At 32.4% G+C, this 15,049-nt stretch overlaps 1 protein-coding gene across 2 annotated transcripts in view; it reads right to left on the bottom strand.

The window, feature by feature from the left end:
• LOC126745147 (nuclear pore complex protein Nup98-Nup96) overlaps positions 1-15,049 on the bottom strand; it is a 139,045-nt gene that overhangs the window by 52,917 nt on the left and 71,079 nt on the right. Inside the window, exon 13 of one of the 2 annotated variants that reach the window (XM_050452868.1) lies at positions 8,601-8,821. In XM_050452868.1, coding sequence (XP_050308825.1) covers positions 8,601-8,821 — 221 coding nt within the window. The remainder of the gene's footprint in view (positions 1-8,600; positions 8,822-15,049) is intronic. The other variant, XM_050452869.1, reaches the window with a different exon arrangement.

Below are 15,049 nucleotides of genomic sequence, written 5' to 3'. Positions count from 1 at the left end.
AAACGACTTACACTTCTTTAAAAGAGAATGAATTATTATATCCATCAATATCTAAAACAAAACAAAAATTATATACGTTTTAAATTTGTAACGTATAGACGTCATCATTCCCGTGTATATTTGTATATTCACGATTTAAACCTTAAACATATTTGCGCAAGTCCTTGAAACAAAACGTATATATTGCGGCGTTGGTCGGGGAGCCGGCAGTATCAAATTAGTTGCTCTAGTGATCGCATTCCTTTTTTTTTTAATTTTGAGCTTTTCTTTTTGTGTCGTAATTACCATGGTAAGTAAATATAGGAAATCTGATATTTTAAAAAATAATTTGCATTAATTACAATGATTTATTTTGTTTAAATATATTTTTTATAATTATTTTAGCCTTTTTAAAACCTCAATCGATTTTTTCTAAAAAATACAATTAAAATATCATTCCCGTGGCGTCATTCCCGTGTTATCTAAACGACACGGGAATGATAAGTTTGCCACGGGAATGATGAAAATAGAAAAAAGTACATAAAATATTATTTTAAATAGACCTCTTTTTTAATTAACTGTTTTTACTTACTTTCAGGCACGACAACGGAACCAAAATAAAAAATCACGCCAAGAAATATTACGAGAAAAAAGAGAACGAGAAAAAGAACGCCGCAAAAGGATACGTGAAGATCCAGTAAAACAGGAAGAACAAAGAGAAAAAGAGAGGCAAAAATATATAAAGCAAAAGGAAAACAAGGTGAAAAAATCAATTAGTGAATTAACATCCAGACAAAAGCGACAGCAACGCAAGAAACGGAAAGAAAACTCAAAAAACTATCGTTTAAGAAAAAACAACCAACTAGAAGGAGTTGCCAGGATTCAAGAAAACACCCCCCGGTCTCCTCAGAAGATGAAGGTGACCATGAATATTTAGAAAACAGACGAAAAGAGGTGGGACAAATACTTGCGAATAGGAACAAAGTGAAAAGATATAGGGAAAAGAAAAAGAAATAAAAGATTATGCAACAACAACAAACCAGAACAAGCAACACATCAAAACCAAGTGTGCAGGCTGGATCCCCAATGGCAAAAGTAAATGAACTACTAGATAATGTTGTAGAAACACCCACAATTGAGAAGGTCAAGAAAAACCTTCTTTTTGGTAAAGTCATAAAGCAACAGCTAAAGGAGTCATATTCGCAACTAAAATCTGATAAAGATAAGCAAATTATAAAGAAGGTTTTAAATGGTAATGTAATAAAAAAGTACAAACTTAAAACGCATTTATCGAATATTATTAGATATAGAAAGACACCTAATTTAGTTTCCTCTGCACTCAGGAAATTTGATCGAAAATGCTGTCAGAAAAAGAAACAGCTAACCGGTATAAGAAAACAAATTGAATTGTTTTTAGAATCTGATGATAATAGTAGAATGTGTCCGGGTAAGAGATATTTCGTAACAAAAAATAAAGTATCAAAACAAAAACGCTTTCTTTCAAATACATTAAAGAATTTGTTTAATAAATTTCTTCGTTTGTATCCAAAAAATAAAATTAGCTATGCATTCTTTTCTCGCGCTCGACCATTTTGGGTCAAACAAATGAAGGTGGCAGACCGAAAAACGTGTAAATGTATTGCACATGCAAATATGGAACTCTTAATATCCTGTCTTCACAAAAATGATATAATCTTTGGAAAAGTACCCATGGACATTGTCAAAGATATTTGCTGTAATTATGCAAACGAAGATTGCCTTTTTCGTCAGTGCAACACTTGCAGTACTGAGATGCCACATTTTAAAAACTATGATCCGAATAGCCGTAATTCAATACTTTTAATGGGTTAACTTAAATCAAAATTACTTTGATAAAAGAGCCAAACAGGACAAAACAGTTAAAAAAATTGCCAAACAACCACACGAATGCAAAACTAAGGAGTTAATAGCCATCCTTCACAAAAAATTGCCATTATTTTTAGCTCATGAAGCTAGAATTACTCATCAATACAGAAGTATTTCTGAGCTTAAATCAAGCCTTACAGACTTCATACAACAGTGGTTTACACAAAAGGAGAAACAAAAGCTGTTCCAAAGAGCTTCTGTACTATTTCTGAAGATTTAGATCATGGCCCACCCGCCATTTGGGCGCATTTAAATCCAATTTTAAGTGATTACTGCAGTAGGTAAGGTATAGAGACTCTCCATTTTTTAAGTGACAGTCTGGTCACACAGTACCGAAATAAAAAAATGTTTTTGTTTCTGGGAAGTCAGCTTTGCAAATGTTACCCCCAAATAAAAATGACAACTTGGAACTATCACGAGGCAGGACACGGAAAAGGTGCACCCGATGGGATTGGGGGAACTTGCAAAAGAAGTGCTGATAGGGCTGTTGCGCAGGGTCGAGATATCTCAACTTTTAATGAATTCGTTCAGGTATTAAAAGAGTTTTATCCCGGAATAATATTCTATGTTATCTCCTCGGATGACATAAAGCACTTTTCTAATATAATAGATAAAAGTTTGATCTTGCCTTTTAATGGAACCTTGAAAGTTCACCAGGTTGTACTAGGAAAGTCGAAAGTTTTTTTCAAGAAGTCTGTCTTGTTTTAATTGCAAAGAGTTTTGCAAACACTATGAACTAGGAAACATTTCTTATGGACAAGTAGCGTCATCATCAGAATCTGATACCGATTGCTTACAATCTTCAACAAAGTTGCCAACAGTGCAATATAATGAAATATATAGCCATAGTGAAGAAGAAATTCCCTCAACTTCAAATAATGCTGAAATAAAACTGGGAACATTTGTGATAGTATCCTTACAAAGTATGCAAAAGCAAAGGGCTTGTTACAGGTATGTGGCAATATGTCAATCAGATTTTGAAGATGAAGAAATAAAAGTGGCTTTTCTGAAATTATGTGATTTAGAAAATGGGGAGCAATTTAAGTTAAGTAATGAAAACGATACAAGTTATATAAATAAACAAGAAATAATTGAAGTTCTTCCTCAGCCTAAGCTAGTTCTATGTGGTCGCAAGACCTATTATAAATTTCCACATAGAGTTAATGTATTAGAAAGTACATAGTAAGTATTTGAAAAGTAAAGACTGATTTGTGGTTACTTGATCTCAAACTTGTTCTATTTTTTTTTAGTTTTTGTTACTTTTTTATTACTTAGGGTATAACTTTTAGTGACAATGCACTTTTAGTTTTCTTACGTGCACTTTTATTCGGATAATCTATATTTTGTTGTCGTTTTTAATGAATAAAATGCCTTAGTTTAATGATGTGTGGTAATTTCTCATTCCCCTGTTGTATTCGTCATTCCCGTGGCAGTATAATTTATAAAAAACGCAAAAAACATGAAAAAACTCAAAATGTAATTGGTTCATTAATAGGAAACTTTTAAGTAAGCTCATAGCTAGCTAGATTTATAATTTATTAGTTTACTTAAATTAAAAAAAAACTTAAGTCCAAAATTCTCAGAGGAAATTACTCAGTATTGGTATAATCACCCACTTGCAGTACCTTTCATCCAGTATTGATGTATCACCAAATATTAATAATGCACAAAAATCCGATAATGTTACCACAAATTATTTAAACATTGTATCTGACTCTTTAACATCTACAGAAAAAGTAGTTAACCTATTAATTGATGAAATATATATTTCCAAAAGATTGGATTATCGTTTTGGTCTCCTGTCAAAAAACTGGTTGCCATCCACCTGCTATTTCCATTCTTTGACTAGTCAAAAGCTGGCTTTTTGACAGGTGACCAAAACGGATTATAGATGGAGGCAACCATATCTACCTTTATTTACTTTAAGAAAACTGATAATATGCTTTGATCTGCCCTGTACACTGGTTATTTTGTGTTCAAAATCACCCAATCTCATACTTATTTCTGTAAGTGTTTTTGACGACATTTTTGATGATACTTAACTTTCAATTTAAAACAATCATTGTTTCACATTTATTATGTACCACACTGTATAATATGTAATAATTTAGGCTTATTTACCATATGTAGAATTATTATTCGAAAAAATCAAAAAAAAAATTTGATCAATAATAAGTAAACATCCAGAGGTAATTTTTTTTTGTTGTATAAATTGGGATATAATCTTGATATTATAAAAATAAAGTTAAAAATGCCTTCAACAAAACGGGCATTTCTGTTAGTAAAAAAACTTAAAATCATTGCCGAGTCCCGTTAAATACGGCTATTAAATCGATCCGAAAGCATAAGCGGTTCGCGGTGTTGCCTTGCGATGTTCGCGGCTAGAGTAAAGGTGGCTGTGCATTTACACTCGGATTTGTGAAGTTCTGTGTTTTTTCTTTAGTTTTTGGTTGAAATAGGTTAAGTCATTTCAGTGTTTTTGTGGACTATTACGATAGTAAAAACTTATGCCGTTCATGCTGCACGATGAAAAAAGGCGATTTAAGCCAATGTTTTCACAAGTAAATATCGATATTATCATAACATTATATCAAGGGACAACCGTCGTCATAAACGTAGAATAATAAAAACTTATTAGGAAATCTATAATAGTTATAAAAAATTTAATTTCCATAAAAATGCTTTTTATTAAATAATTCCCGTTACTAATGAAATACGTTAAAAAATTTTCTTCAAACTTTTTCTTCAAAGAGTCGCCATTTAACAAAAAACCAATTTATCAAAAAAGTACGTCCTATGCTAGTAATATTGAATAAAAAAATGTTTGGTTTTTTGATCCAGACCAAAGCGAAAAAAAACGCACTGGTAGCGAAATGCTGCAGAGCCGCCATGTTGTTTTCGGATTGCCCAACTTGATTGTTTTTTTGTACTTTAATATTCATATTAAGAACGGTTTTTACAGAATTTCAATTACTCCTTTTGTTTTTTTTTTGTGCTCTACAGTAGTGTAACCCGTTATGTTGAAAAAAAAAACGGTTTTAGGACTAGTTTACTAAATACCTAGGGGAGGGTTGGCCAAAACGGGATAGTCGGGTAAAACAGGATACCGGTCCTTTTCTTAAAACAAGCAGCGCCATTTGTTGAATGACGATGTCAATCGCTAAAAATAACATCTGTCGAAATATAGCAAGTGGAGATTCTTATTAATCCTGTCACTGCGGTGAGTGACAATTGACACTTTAATAAAGCAAGGTTACGGTATTTTGTTTTGTAGAGTTTTGTTACGATTTTGTCAGATTAAAGCCGGCAGTTAAATAAGAATGAGCATTTTTTATGATTCTATGGGTCATTGGCTGTATTTTGAGAGATAAGTGAATGCTATAATTTTTGTTGTTGTTGTGGAAATTTAGAAAAAACTATAATCATGTGCAGTTGGGTAAAATGGGATACCTGGGAGGTGGAACGGGACCGTTTTACCCGCTTACCCAACGCCATATATAGGCATGATATGTTTATTCTATGACAGAGGCTAAATTGCTGATAATAATTTTAATCAATATGCTGTTATTGAATAAAAGTTCTATACAGCCTAAATTTTATTTATTTAAATTTATTATGGCTTAGCTTGGCTTAGTATTTATTTTTTAGGCTTTACATTTTAATATTAACCTATTTATTTACTTTTATTAGCTTGTATCTATTTTCAGATGCCTCTTACAAAATTACTACAAAATTAAATAGATTTTAAACAAAAAAATATTACCCAACTGCTAAAAAGACAGAGTGAGATTTTTATATAAACACTTATTTTTTTAGGCTTACAATGGGCAAATATAAAAGAAAAACTAATCGACAGTCTTGGGATGAGGAATGTATGCAACAAGCCATAGAAGAGGTTCTCGAAGGAAGAATGGGTTACCTTAAGGCTTCAAAGGAATTTGGGGTACCACGAACAACAATTGCAGCCAGAGTTGATAAAATTAAAAAAGGGACTCTTGAACGAGAAAATTCAGCGAAAAAAGGAGTAGGGCGTCACAGACCAGTTTTTTCTGAGGAGCAAGAAGCAGAATTGGTGCAACACATTTTGCATATGGAATCAAGACTTTTTGGATTTACTTTAAGTGACCTCCGAAGTTTGGCTTTTCAGTTAGCAGAACGCAATGGATTAGCTCATCAATTTAATAAAAACAAAAAAATGGCAGGTAAAGCTTGGTTATAAAAATTTCTAGAGAGACATCCAAACGTTAAACTTCGCACACCCGAACCAACATCAGTTGCTAGAGCTATGGGCTTTAATAGACCAGCTGTACAAAATTTTTTCTCTTTACTTTCTGACGTGCTTGAAAAATATAAAATACCCCGCCTGGGCGGATTTACAATGTCGATGAAACAGGTATAATTTGTTTTATGTCACCGGTTAGTACATTTTATACGTCAGAGGTTCAAAAATGGATGCAACAACACCCAGGTCGGCCAGTTACGATAACCCAAATTGGTAAGCTTTTCGGAAGCGCATACATGAAAGCTGCTAGCATCCAAACAGCTGTAAATGGGTTTAGAAAAACAGGCATTCAACCTTTTAATCCAGAAATCTTTGAAGACTGGATGTTTGACCCAGCTGAAACTACAGATACACCTGTGCACAATCTTGCAGTTCCGATCGAAGAAAATAGGCGCCCTTCAGTACGTACACCATCATTAACTCCACAAGACCAAGTTACAAAGGAAGAAGAAATAGGGTGTGACATGGAAAATATTGAGAATTCTCCAAGAACATCGCCAGATCAGATCAGACCAGATTCTTCAACACCAGAGAAACCTCGCCAACCGCTTGCGGATAAGGAAACATTGCAGAATATCCCTCCTCCTATTTCCTACAGAAACTTTTATGGAAATGCGACTCCCTCATGTTCGTACACTACCACCAATTTTCAAGTAACACCTGAACAAATAGTTCCAATTCCTCACGCCGAAAGAAAAGTAAATGCTAATGACAGGAGAAGAGGAAAAACGGCTGTGCTAACTTCAACACCGTACAAAGAAGAACTGGAAATATCTACGGAAAAGAAGCCCATTAAGAAACCCAAACTAAACCTAGAAGAAAATCAAAAAGTAAAGAATAATAAAGAAAAAAATAAAAATAATAAACCTGTCAACAAGCAAAAAAAACAAATGACAGAAAAAAAGAAAATTGACAACAGTTCAGAGGAAGAGGAAGAAAATGATGAAAGTTGCATTTACTGTACAGAGCTATACTCGAAATCTAAAGCTGACGACGGTCGGGTTATGTGTCAGGACTGTCGACATTGGGCTCACGAAGCTTGCGCCGGAGTGGAGAATGATGATGGGCCGTACTCATGCGATTTTTGTCATGGCTAAATTAGTAATTTTAATGTTTATTTACTTTTAAGGATTTTATAAGATACTTATTTTGTTCTGTTTTTAACTTCATTAAATTAAAATTAACGATTAATATGATTTTTTAATTATTTTTAAACACCATCCCATTTTACCCGACCAGGTGGGCAAAACGGGATACTTTACATTTTTTTAAAAATATATATTTTTTTCTACGTTATAATCAAGATAATGAAGAATAACAATAGTTATTCTTATTATATTATATTCTATTACCATAAAATAGAGTCAATGAGGAAGTTCCAGGTAAAAAATTATGGATATCATTAGCATAGTTAGTAAGTAATGGGTTAAAGCACTTTAGGTATCCCGTTTTAGCCAACTTTCCCCTACAATTATATCCATAATCATTCATGACGAAAACCCAAACCCCAGCGCCACAAGAAGCTAAAAAGATTTTCAAAATAAAGATTATGAAACAAATTGTGAAAAAACAATTAGGCGCATAACTAATTATAATTTAAATATAATATATACAGGGTGTTCCTTAAAGACGTGCTAATATTTAATATAAATGATTTCTAGACTCATTTTAAGAAAAAAAGTTCTTACGAATATAGGTCCTAAACGTCTTAACTTTTGAGATATAGGGTGTTAAAATTTTAAAAAAATCAGTTTTTTAATAATAACTTAAACAATATTGTAGAAATTTTTATGAAATTTGGTACATGTATTCTATGCATCAAGACGCATTTTTTGATGTGCTAAAAAATATTTTCTCTGCCAGTGGCGTCCTTACAGGTCTTCTATTGAATATTTTTAGTGAAAAAAATACTGCTTTTTCTTAAAAAATCACTGCTTTTTTCTTAAAATTAAAACATATTTTAAAATCCTAAATCACTTTTTAGCAAATTTGATCTCTTGGTTTTTTTTCGTCCGACGCATGGTTTTCGCTTAAAAAAATAAAAACAATTATACGTCACTCACCAAATTTCATAAAAATGTCTACAATATTGTTTAAGTTATTATTAAAAAACTGATTGAGTTTTTTTTTGAAAACTTTAACACCCTGTATCTCAAAAGTTAAGACGTTTAGGACATATGTTCATAGAAACTTTTTTTCTTAAAATGGGTCCAGGAATCATCTCTTTAAATATTAGCACTTCTTTAAGGAACACCCTGTATATTGATAATAAAATACAAGAAAATCTAGGACATGCATCCTTTCAAGAATCAAAAATGACACTTTCAAGCCTCAATTCATTAAACAAACAAAACAATTCATAAAAAAAATTTACAACGAGACTGAAATACCCAAAAAAAATGGCGCTCAAGTGTCATTTTTGACTTACACTTACCCGTACCTAGTTTCTCTTGAAATCACTTCGATATCCTGACTTCGTTCCTCGAGGCTCTCCTTCGTAATTAATTCGGTGGCGGATGGGACTCTGACTGTTCCAGCATTTCCAGGTTTACCGTTTGGTTTTTGGATCGGTTTTTTTAAGGCCGGATCGAGGCCATTATTTTGATCGGCCTCCTCGTCGCTGTCGTTAAATCCGTATTTGGAGAAATGATCGACCTGTAAAAGAAATTTTAAAGTTATTACAGTTTTGAAGACTGATATACACGAAGAAACCTAAAGAAAAAAAGCAGCAAAAGAAACCTATTTGCTGCACGGCTCTAAGCAAGTTTTTTGAGGTACATATTTGGGGCTCGCTAAATAAGAAAATTAGGTTATTTTTTGATCACATCTTGTTGTTGAGATGTTTTTACAATCGCGCTTTGACAAAATATTGAACCGCCAATATTATATCACCAGAAGTACATTGGGATACACTTATACTTGAATAGAAAAATATATTTTATTTTTAAATATTTTTTTTTTTAATAATTTTGCGAATTCAAAATGTGGCAACAAGGACAATAATTTTAATCATAAATGAATGAAATTGAGTCAACAGTCTCTTTGTTGTGTGTACTTTGACATACCTGAATTTGAAATGGATCCAATACAATTCAACTTAGTTTTGGTTACATTTTTAAGGCACGGAAATGATGTACTTCAAAGACAAAAAACTAAGTATTTGAATTACAGGACTAAAGACACAGCAAATCAGCTTCAGTATTTAAATGCATTTTTTTCATTAATAAATTCGATTCGATTCCGTAAATCTCAGATTAAGTGGGACAGTAGCGGCCGATCTATGTGTGCTGCAGAGCTCCAAAGAAAATTAAATAATCTATTAAAAATATGATCTATAAACCAAAACCCAAAAAAAAAGAAAAAATCTGCGTCCCGCATATTTTTTACACCTATTTTATCAATTAAACAAAACGCAAACCCTCTTGCGTCATCACAGCCGAAGCGATAATCATCTGGTCCACACGATCGTGCTCTACGCGCTCCTTCGCACACCCGCGCTGTTCCCCGCCACCCCCGTGTCTATCGGAATGGTACGCTGAAACACCGAACATAAACTAGAATAGAAGGATCACTCTAAGCGCCGCCCAAAATGTTGCCTTTCTCACTCGCTTTCTGATGCTACTCTTTTTTGCTGCCCGGTGGCGACTGCGTTATACAGGGGCGTCTTCAATATTAGAACTATAAGAGCGTTGTGCGGAAATTTTGTACTTTAAAAATGCCGGCGATATGTTGCGTAGATGGCTGCAGGAGTAAAAAGGGATATACATTTTTTTTTTTAATAAAAATGGATTAGTTCACAAAAAAAAATACACGCTTTTCTTCAGTATTTCTTAAATACATATCTCGGAAAATTGAGATCGTACAAAAAAATCTAATAAACAAAAGTTGGTTTAAAAATAAAAGATTGGCTTTATAGGCTCTATAAAGCCAATATGGCTCTATAGGCGCCGAGATACAACTGTGTGAACATAACCCCTTTTTTTAGATAACAAAATATAATGACGTAAAATAATAACTTGAAATAATTTTAAAAAATCACGTTTCTTCAAGTATGTACTATCAAAAACTTTAAAAATAAACTTGATTGTAAGTTATTAGCATAAAAATTAAAAAAGTTAGGAATAAAATAAAAATAATTGCAGTTTTAAAAAAAATTATCATAAAAAATTATGTATTTATTTCAAAAATTAAAGCGTGGCCTTCTACAATGGACTATATATAGGTACCAATAATATGTTCAAAAAGTATCAGCGATTTAGAGTACATATTTTTTTTAAATCGTGATTTTAATCTTAAAAAATGCAAAATTTTTGGTAATATTCTGTTATTAGTGGTGGTTTTTAATAGTGAAAGCTATCCGATTTATTATTAGTTGCATTGCAATCATTTAAATGATATACATTTTAGCCACTTATACCGTCTAACCATACTTAAAACTGAATTTTTTTCGTCATTAAGGGTGGTTTTTAAGGGTTTAAGTTTCAAAATATTGATGTGTACTATAATCCCCAATGTAAAACTATATTTATTTTGCATATTTATATGAATTCTAGGTTGTAAAACACCTATTTTCGTTTTATTTTAATTTTAGTGGTTTGTTCTTTCATCCCCTATTTTAAAAGCAAATAATTAGGCATTTAATAAGTTTTTTTATTTAACTGCCTTTTTATATTTCACTGTTACCGGGTTCCATATGCTGAGTGTTGTTATCACATTATTATGTAAATTTTATTAAATATTTAAAAAATGGCTATATTAACGAAGTTATTATTAATTAAGTGTATGTAATATTAGGTAGGTAGTTTCTTGGTCAGTTGAGAAAAGAGCATGAAAGGAACGTAAAGCCAAGATTTAATTGTGTACATTCTAATAAACCTAATTTTAAAGCTATCTACCAAGTGTTTTTCTTACAGTTATTTGTTCAAAAGAGATACTTAATAATATTCTTTCAATTTCATTTTAACAATAATACAAAGTGCCTTTAATTTCAAAAAATTCTATATATTACGCGCTGCCCGCCGCGATGTACGAAAATATTCCTTATTAAAAATGTTTCAAACACCCCCCGTATCGTAAAGGATTGCCGTCGAAACTAAATAATGATTTACGATCGCGTAAAAAAAGTCGGCACTGTTTAGAAGTCCCTACTTCAAACGGCCGCAAGAGAGTGAACCTACTGTCTTGTTCTTTATACTGTGCTGTTATTGAGCCTTTAATTCCAAATTCACCCAACAAACTGATTGCCCAAAGCTACGATGGAGCAGCAGTGATGAGTGGCCACACTGCAGGCGTTCAAGCATTAATTAAAAAAAAATATCCTTTTGCTCACTATGTACACTGCTATGCCCACCAGTTAAACTTGATTATGTCTAAAGCTGCTTCTGCAAATAGGCAAGTACGTGTATTTTTTGGAAATTTACAAGACATTTCGGGATTTTTTAATAATTTACCACAACGAGTATTGAATAAAATTGTGAACAAAAGAATTCCTCATGGCTCTAACACCCGATGGAATTTTAATATACGAACCATTAATGTTATGTATGAAAATAAAGTCTCTCTCATTAATTGTATGCATGAAATAGAAGATCAATTTTCCAATAACATAGTTTGTAGTGCGGCCGCTTCTATTCGGCGTGCATTGAATGATCCTATTTTTAATTTTTGGCTGACTTTTTTCCATCATATAATGCCCCACGTAGATATCCTATTCAATCAATTACAACAAAGAAAAATCGAACCTACTCTAGTAAGAAACGCTGTTGAAAATTTTGAACGCAGTTCAAACATCATTCAAGTTCGAAATAATATTGATAACATTATTAGTGAGGCAACAAATATAATTAGCGATGAGCCATCAGAAAACAAACGAAAACGCCCAAATAACAGCCAATTTGATCACCGGATTTCTGCTTTAGAAGTTTGTGATATTATTATAAATTGCGCAAAAGATAGATTTCAATTTAAAGAACATCTAGTAGTTGCATCACTTTTCTTTTCCGAATGCTTTCGAGAATATTGTGGCAAATTTCCTGAAGATAAGCTCACTTCCGTATGTACCCTTTATTACATGCTTGATAAAGAACGTTTACGAACTGAACTATCTGTTCTATATTCAAGAAATGATTGCAGGATATTAAATGGCGCACTACCTCTTCTAAAATTTTTAGTAACCAACAATCTAGGAGATACGTTGAAGGAGACAAAAAAATTATTGGAAATTGTGGTAACTACTCCCATGACGACATCAGAGGCGGAGAGATGTTTTTCAACATTAAAAAGAGTCAAAACATTTCTTAGAAATTCAATGACCGAATATCGTTTAACAGCACTTTCCATGCTATCTATTGAAAAAAAGTTTATCTCTAAAATTAACAATTTTAATGAAAAAGTTACAACAAAGTTTGCCACCAGGAAAGAACGAAGAATAGACTTAATTTATAAAAAATAGGTAGTAGGTGAAATATAAGTAATATACGAGTATAATACTATTGAAATACTGTGTGAACGAGACTACCAGGCGAAACCTGTCAGACATTACAATCTGGGTACAACCTGATCACGAAATGTAGTTCTATTTCAAGCCATGTGATGTACATCACAATGAAATTACCCAGAACATTTACCATATAGATCATTCAAGCGTACGGCCCTACAAGTGCAACAGAGGAAGACCTCTTGCAGTAATTCTACGAAGACATTACAACTGCTAAAAGAACTGAACATCAGAAAGTTTAGTTTTGACAGCAGAAACAGTAGTGGTAAAAGACTAATAGATTACCTACAATATGAAATAACCCTATTGCATGAGGCACATTTCAAAGAAACCACCCAAAATGAAATGGTCCTCGAAAATGCCGGACAATAAAACAAAAATTAAAAACTTTTTCATCAAACGACAGAAGCATATTTACAGACGTCTCAGTCTTAAATAGAATATATACCAGTAATGACCACAGACTATTAAGGGCTGCAATATTAATGAATGTAAAACTCGAACGCCTGAACCATATTCAAAGGTTTGAGATAAATGGAATTAAGTCAATCAGTAGTTACGTTTACAACGCATGTACCAAATATTTAATGCTTGGATCAAATGACGTCACGAGGACTATTTTTTCGGTGTAAATGGCAGCGCCGCATTAAAATTTGATACGTGAATTTGATGCTTTCCAAACAGGGTAGACTAATTTTTTTTTTCGGTGTAAACACCTAGGACCTATTTTGCAGTACCAAAATTACAAGTTTGACATTTTATTGGATGTTAGCTTAAGAAAAATAGATGAAGTTTTTATTTTTGTACTCAAAAATAAAGGAGAATAGGAAAAGAAGGACAAGCTGAAGCCTTAAAAAGAAATTATTATTATTGTTTTAAACAATAATAACACTTTTAAAGATTTATAGGTTATGTGCTATAATTCTTCCTCTAAACTGTTAAACTCCCTTCATCTCAAATTTTGATCCTAGAAATAATCCATCTCTAATTTAACCCTCAAAATCAATCCTTGTAAACACGGCTGTACTAAATAAAAATAGTCATTTGATTCATGGACCTGATAGATCCGCGCGTTGTAAATGTAGTTAGTGCAATTTCACTTCAAGGATTTTGCTCCAACTCTTTAATTTCATCATCTGGTGTTACAAAGGGCTCCCATTTAGGACTCCTGTTTTCTATTATACCGGGTGGTGCGTCGCCGAACGGAACGTAGGAAATCCCATGTAAATTTTAAGGGGGTCAATTATTGGCTTCCCTGTACATTTTACAGAAAAAATGTAAGACAACTTTTTGAAGAGACCAATCTGTCAAACCCTTGTGCAAATTTTCAAAAAAATTTAATAAGCGAGTCTTCAATTATTCAATTAAATGTAATTGCAAAATTAGCAAATTTTCGGTTCAGGTAAAACCAAATGGGCACCAGTAAAATGAATATTGTCACTAACGTGAGGAAAGAGGAAAAGTGTCAATAAATCGGTGACAGTCGATATTTGAAAACAAGTATGAATTCAATCGACGAAAAAATAGCCAGGGTCCGGTAAAGTTAAAGGGACGTCTAAAAACCGATTTTTTTTTGAAAATTTTTACATAGAATGTTGAGTGTGGTCAAAATATTGATAAAAAAGTGAGGATGATTGGAAAAAATACAAAATTTTGGAAATTATGAAGGTTTTTCTACATACGTTAAATACGTAATTATTGCCAACTTGCACAAGGTTTTTTAGCTCTTGATTTTGCTATAGTTAAAAAATATACATATTGGGGCAATTTTGGAACTTTTTGGGGGTTATTATTGTAAATTTATATAATTTTTTATCGCTTTGGACCCCTTTTAATTACATACTTTGTAATTTACACACAAGAAAAATCAAACAACAACCTTCTTGACAAAAATGGCAGTGGCTTCACTACGTCCCCAGTAGTATTTTTTTGTTTTGCTGGGAACACTTTTTAGTTGGATGGGTTGGCTGTGGACTCAATTTTAGATAATAAAGGCATAATATAGTTAGATTTTACATTACATGAACAAAACACATTTATCAGGTGTTAAAAAATAGGTAGTATTTATTTAAATTATTTGATATTTTATGTAATTTTATATATAATAAATATACATTTTGAAAAAAAAAACATAATTTAAGATATTTAATTATTTATAGGTAAATAATAACGATGAGGTTTAATGTATTTTAACTTGTAGTCAAAACAATAAATATCTTTAAATTCATTATAGGCATTAGGAATCGCGTATTTGTGCCTATAATTCCCATTTTCTAATTATTATCCCATTCGCTAAGTAGGGCTCAAACGACTACCCAACCCACTATTTAAATAGTGGGCACAAATACGCGGGGCTTCCGCCCCGCGTATTTGTGCCTATAATTCTC

Source organism: Anthonomus grandis, chromosome 15, assembly GCF_022605725.1.
Source record: "Anthonomus grandis grandis chromosome 15, icAntGran1.3, whole genome shotgun sequence".
Classification (NCBI taxonomy): Eukaryota; Metazoa; Arthropoda; class Insecta; order Coleoptera; family Curculionidae; genus Anthonomus; species Anthonomus grandis.
The sequence above is the reverse complement of the archived record's forward strand: the minus strand, read 5'-3'. Positions and strand labels throughout refer to the sequence as shown.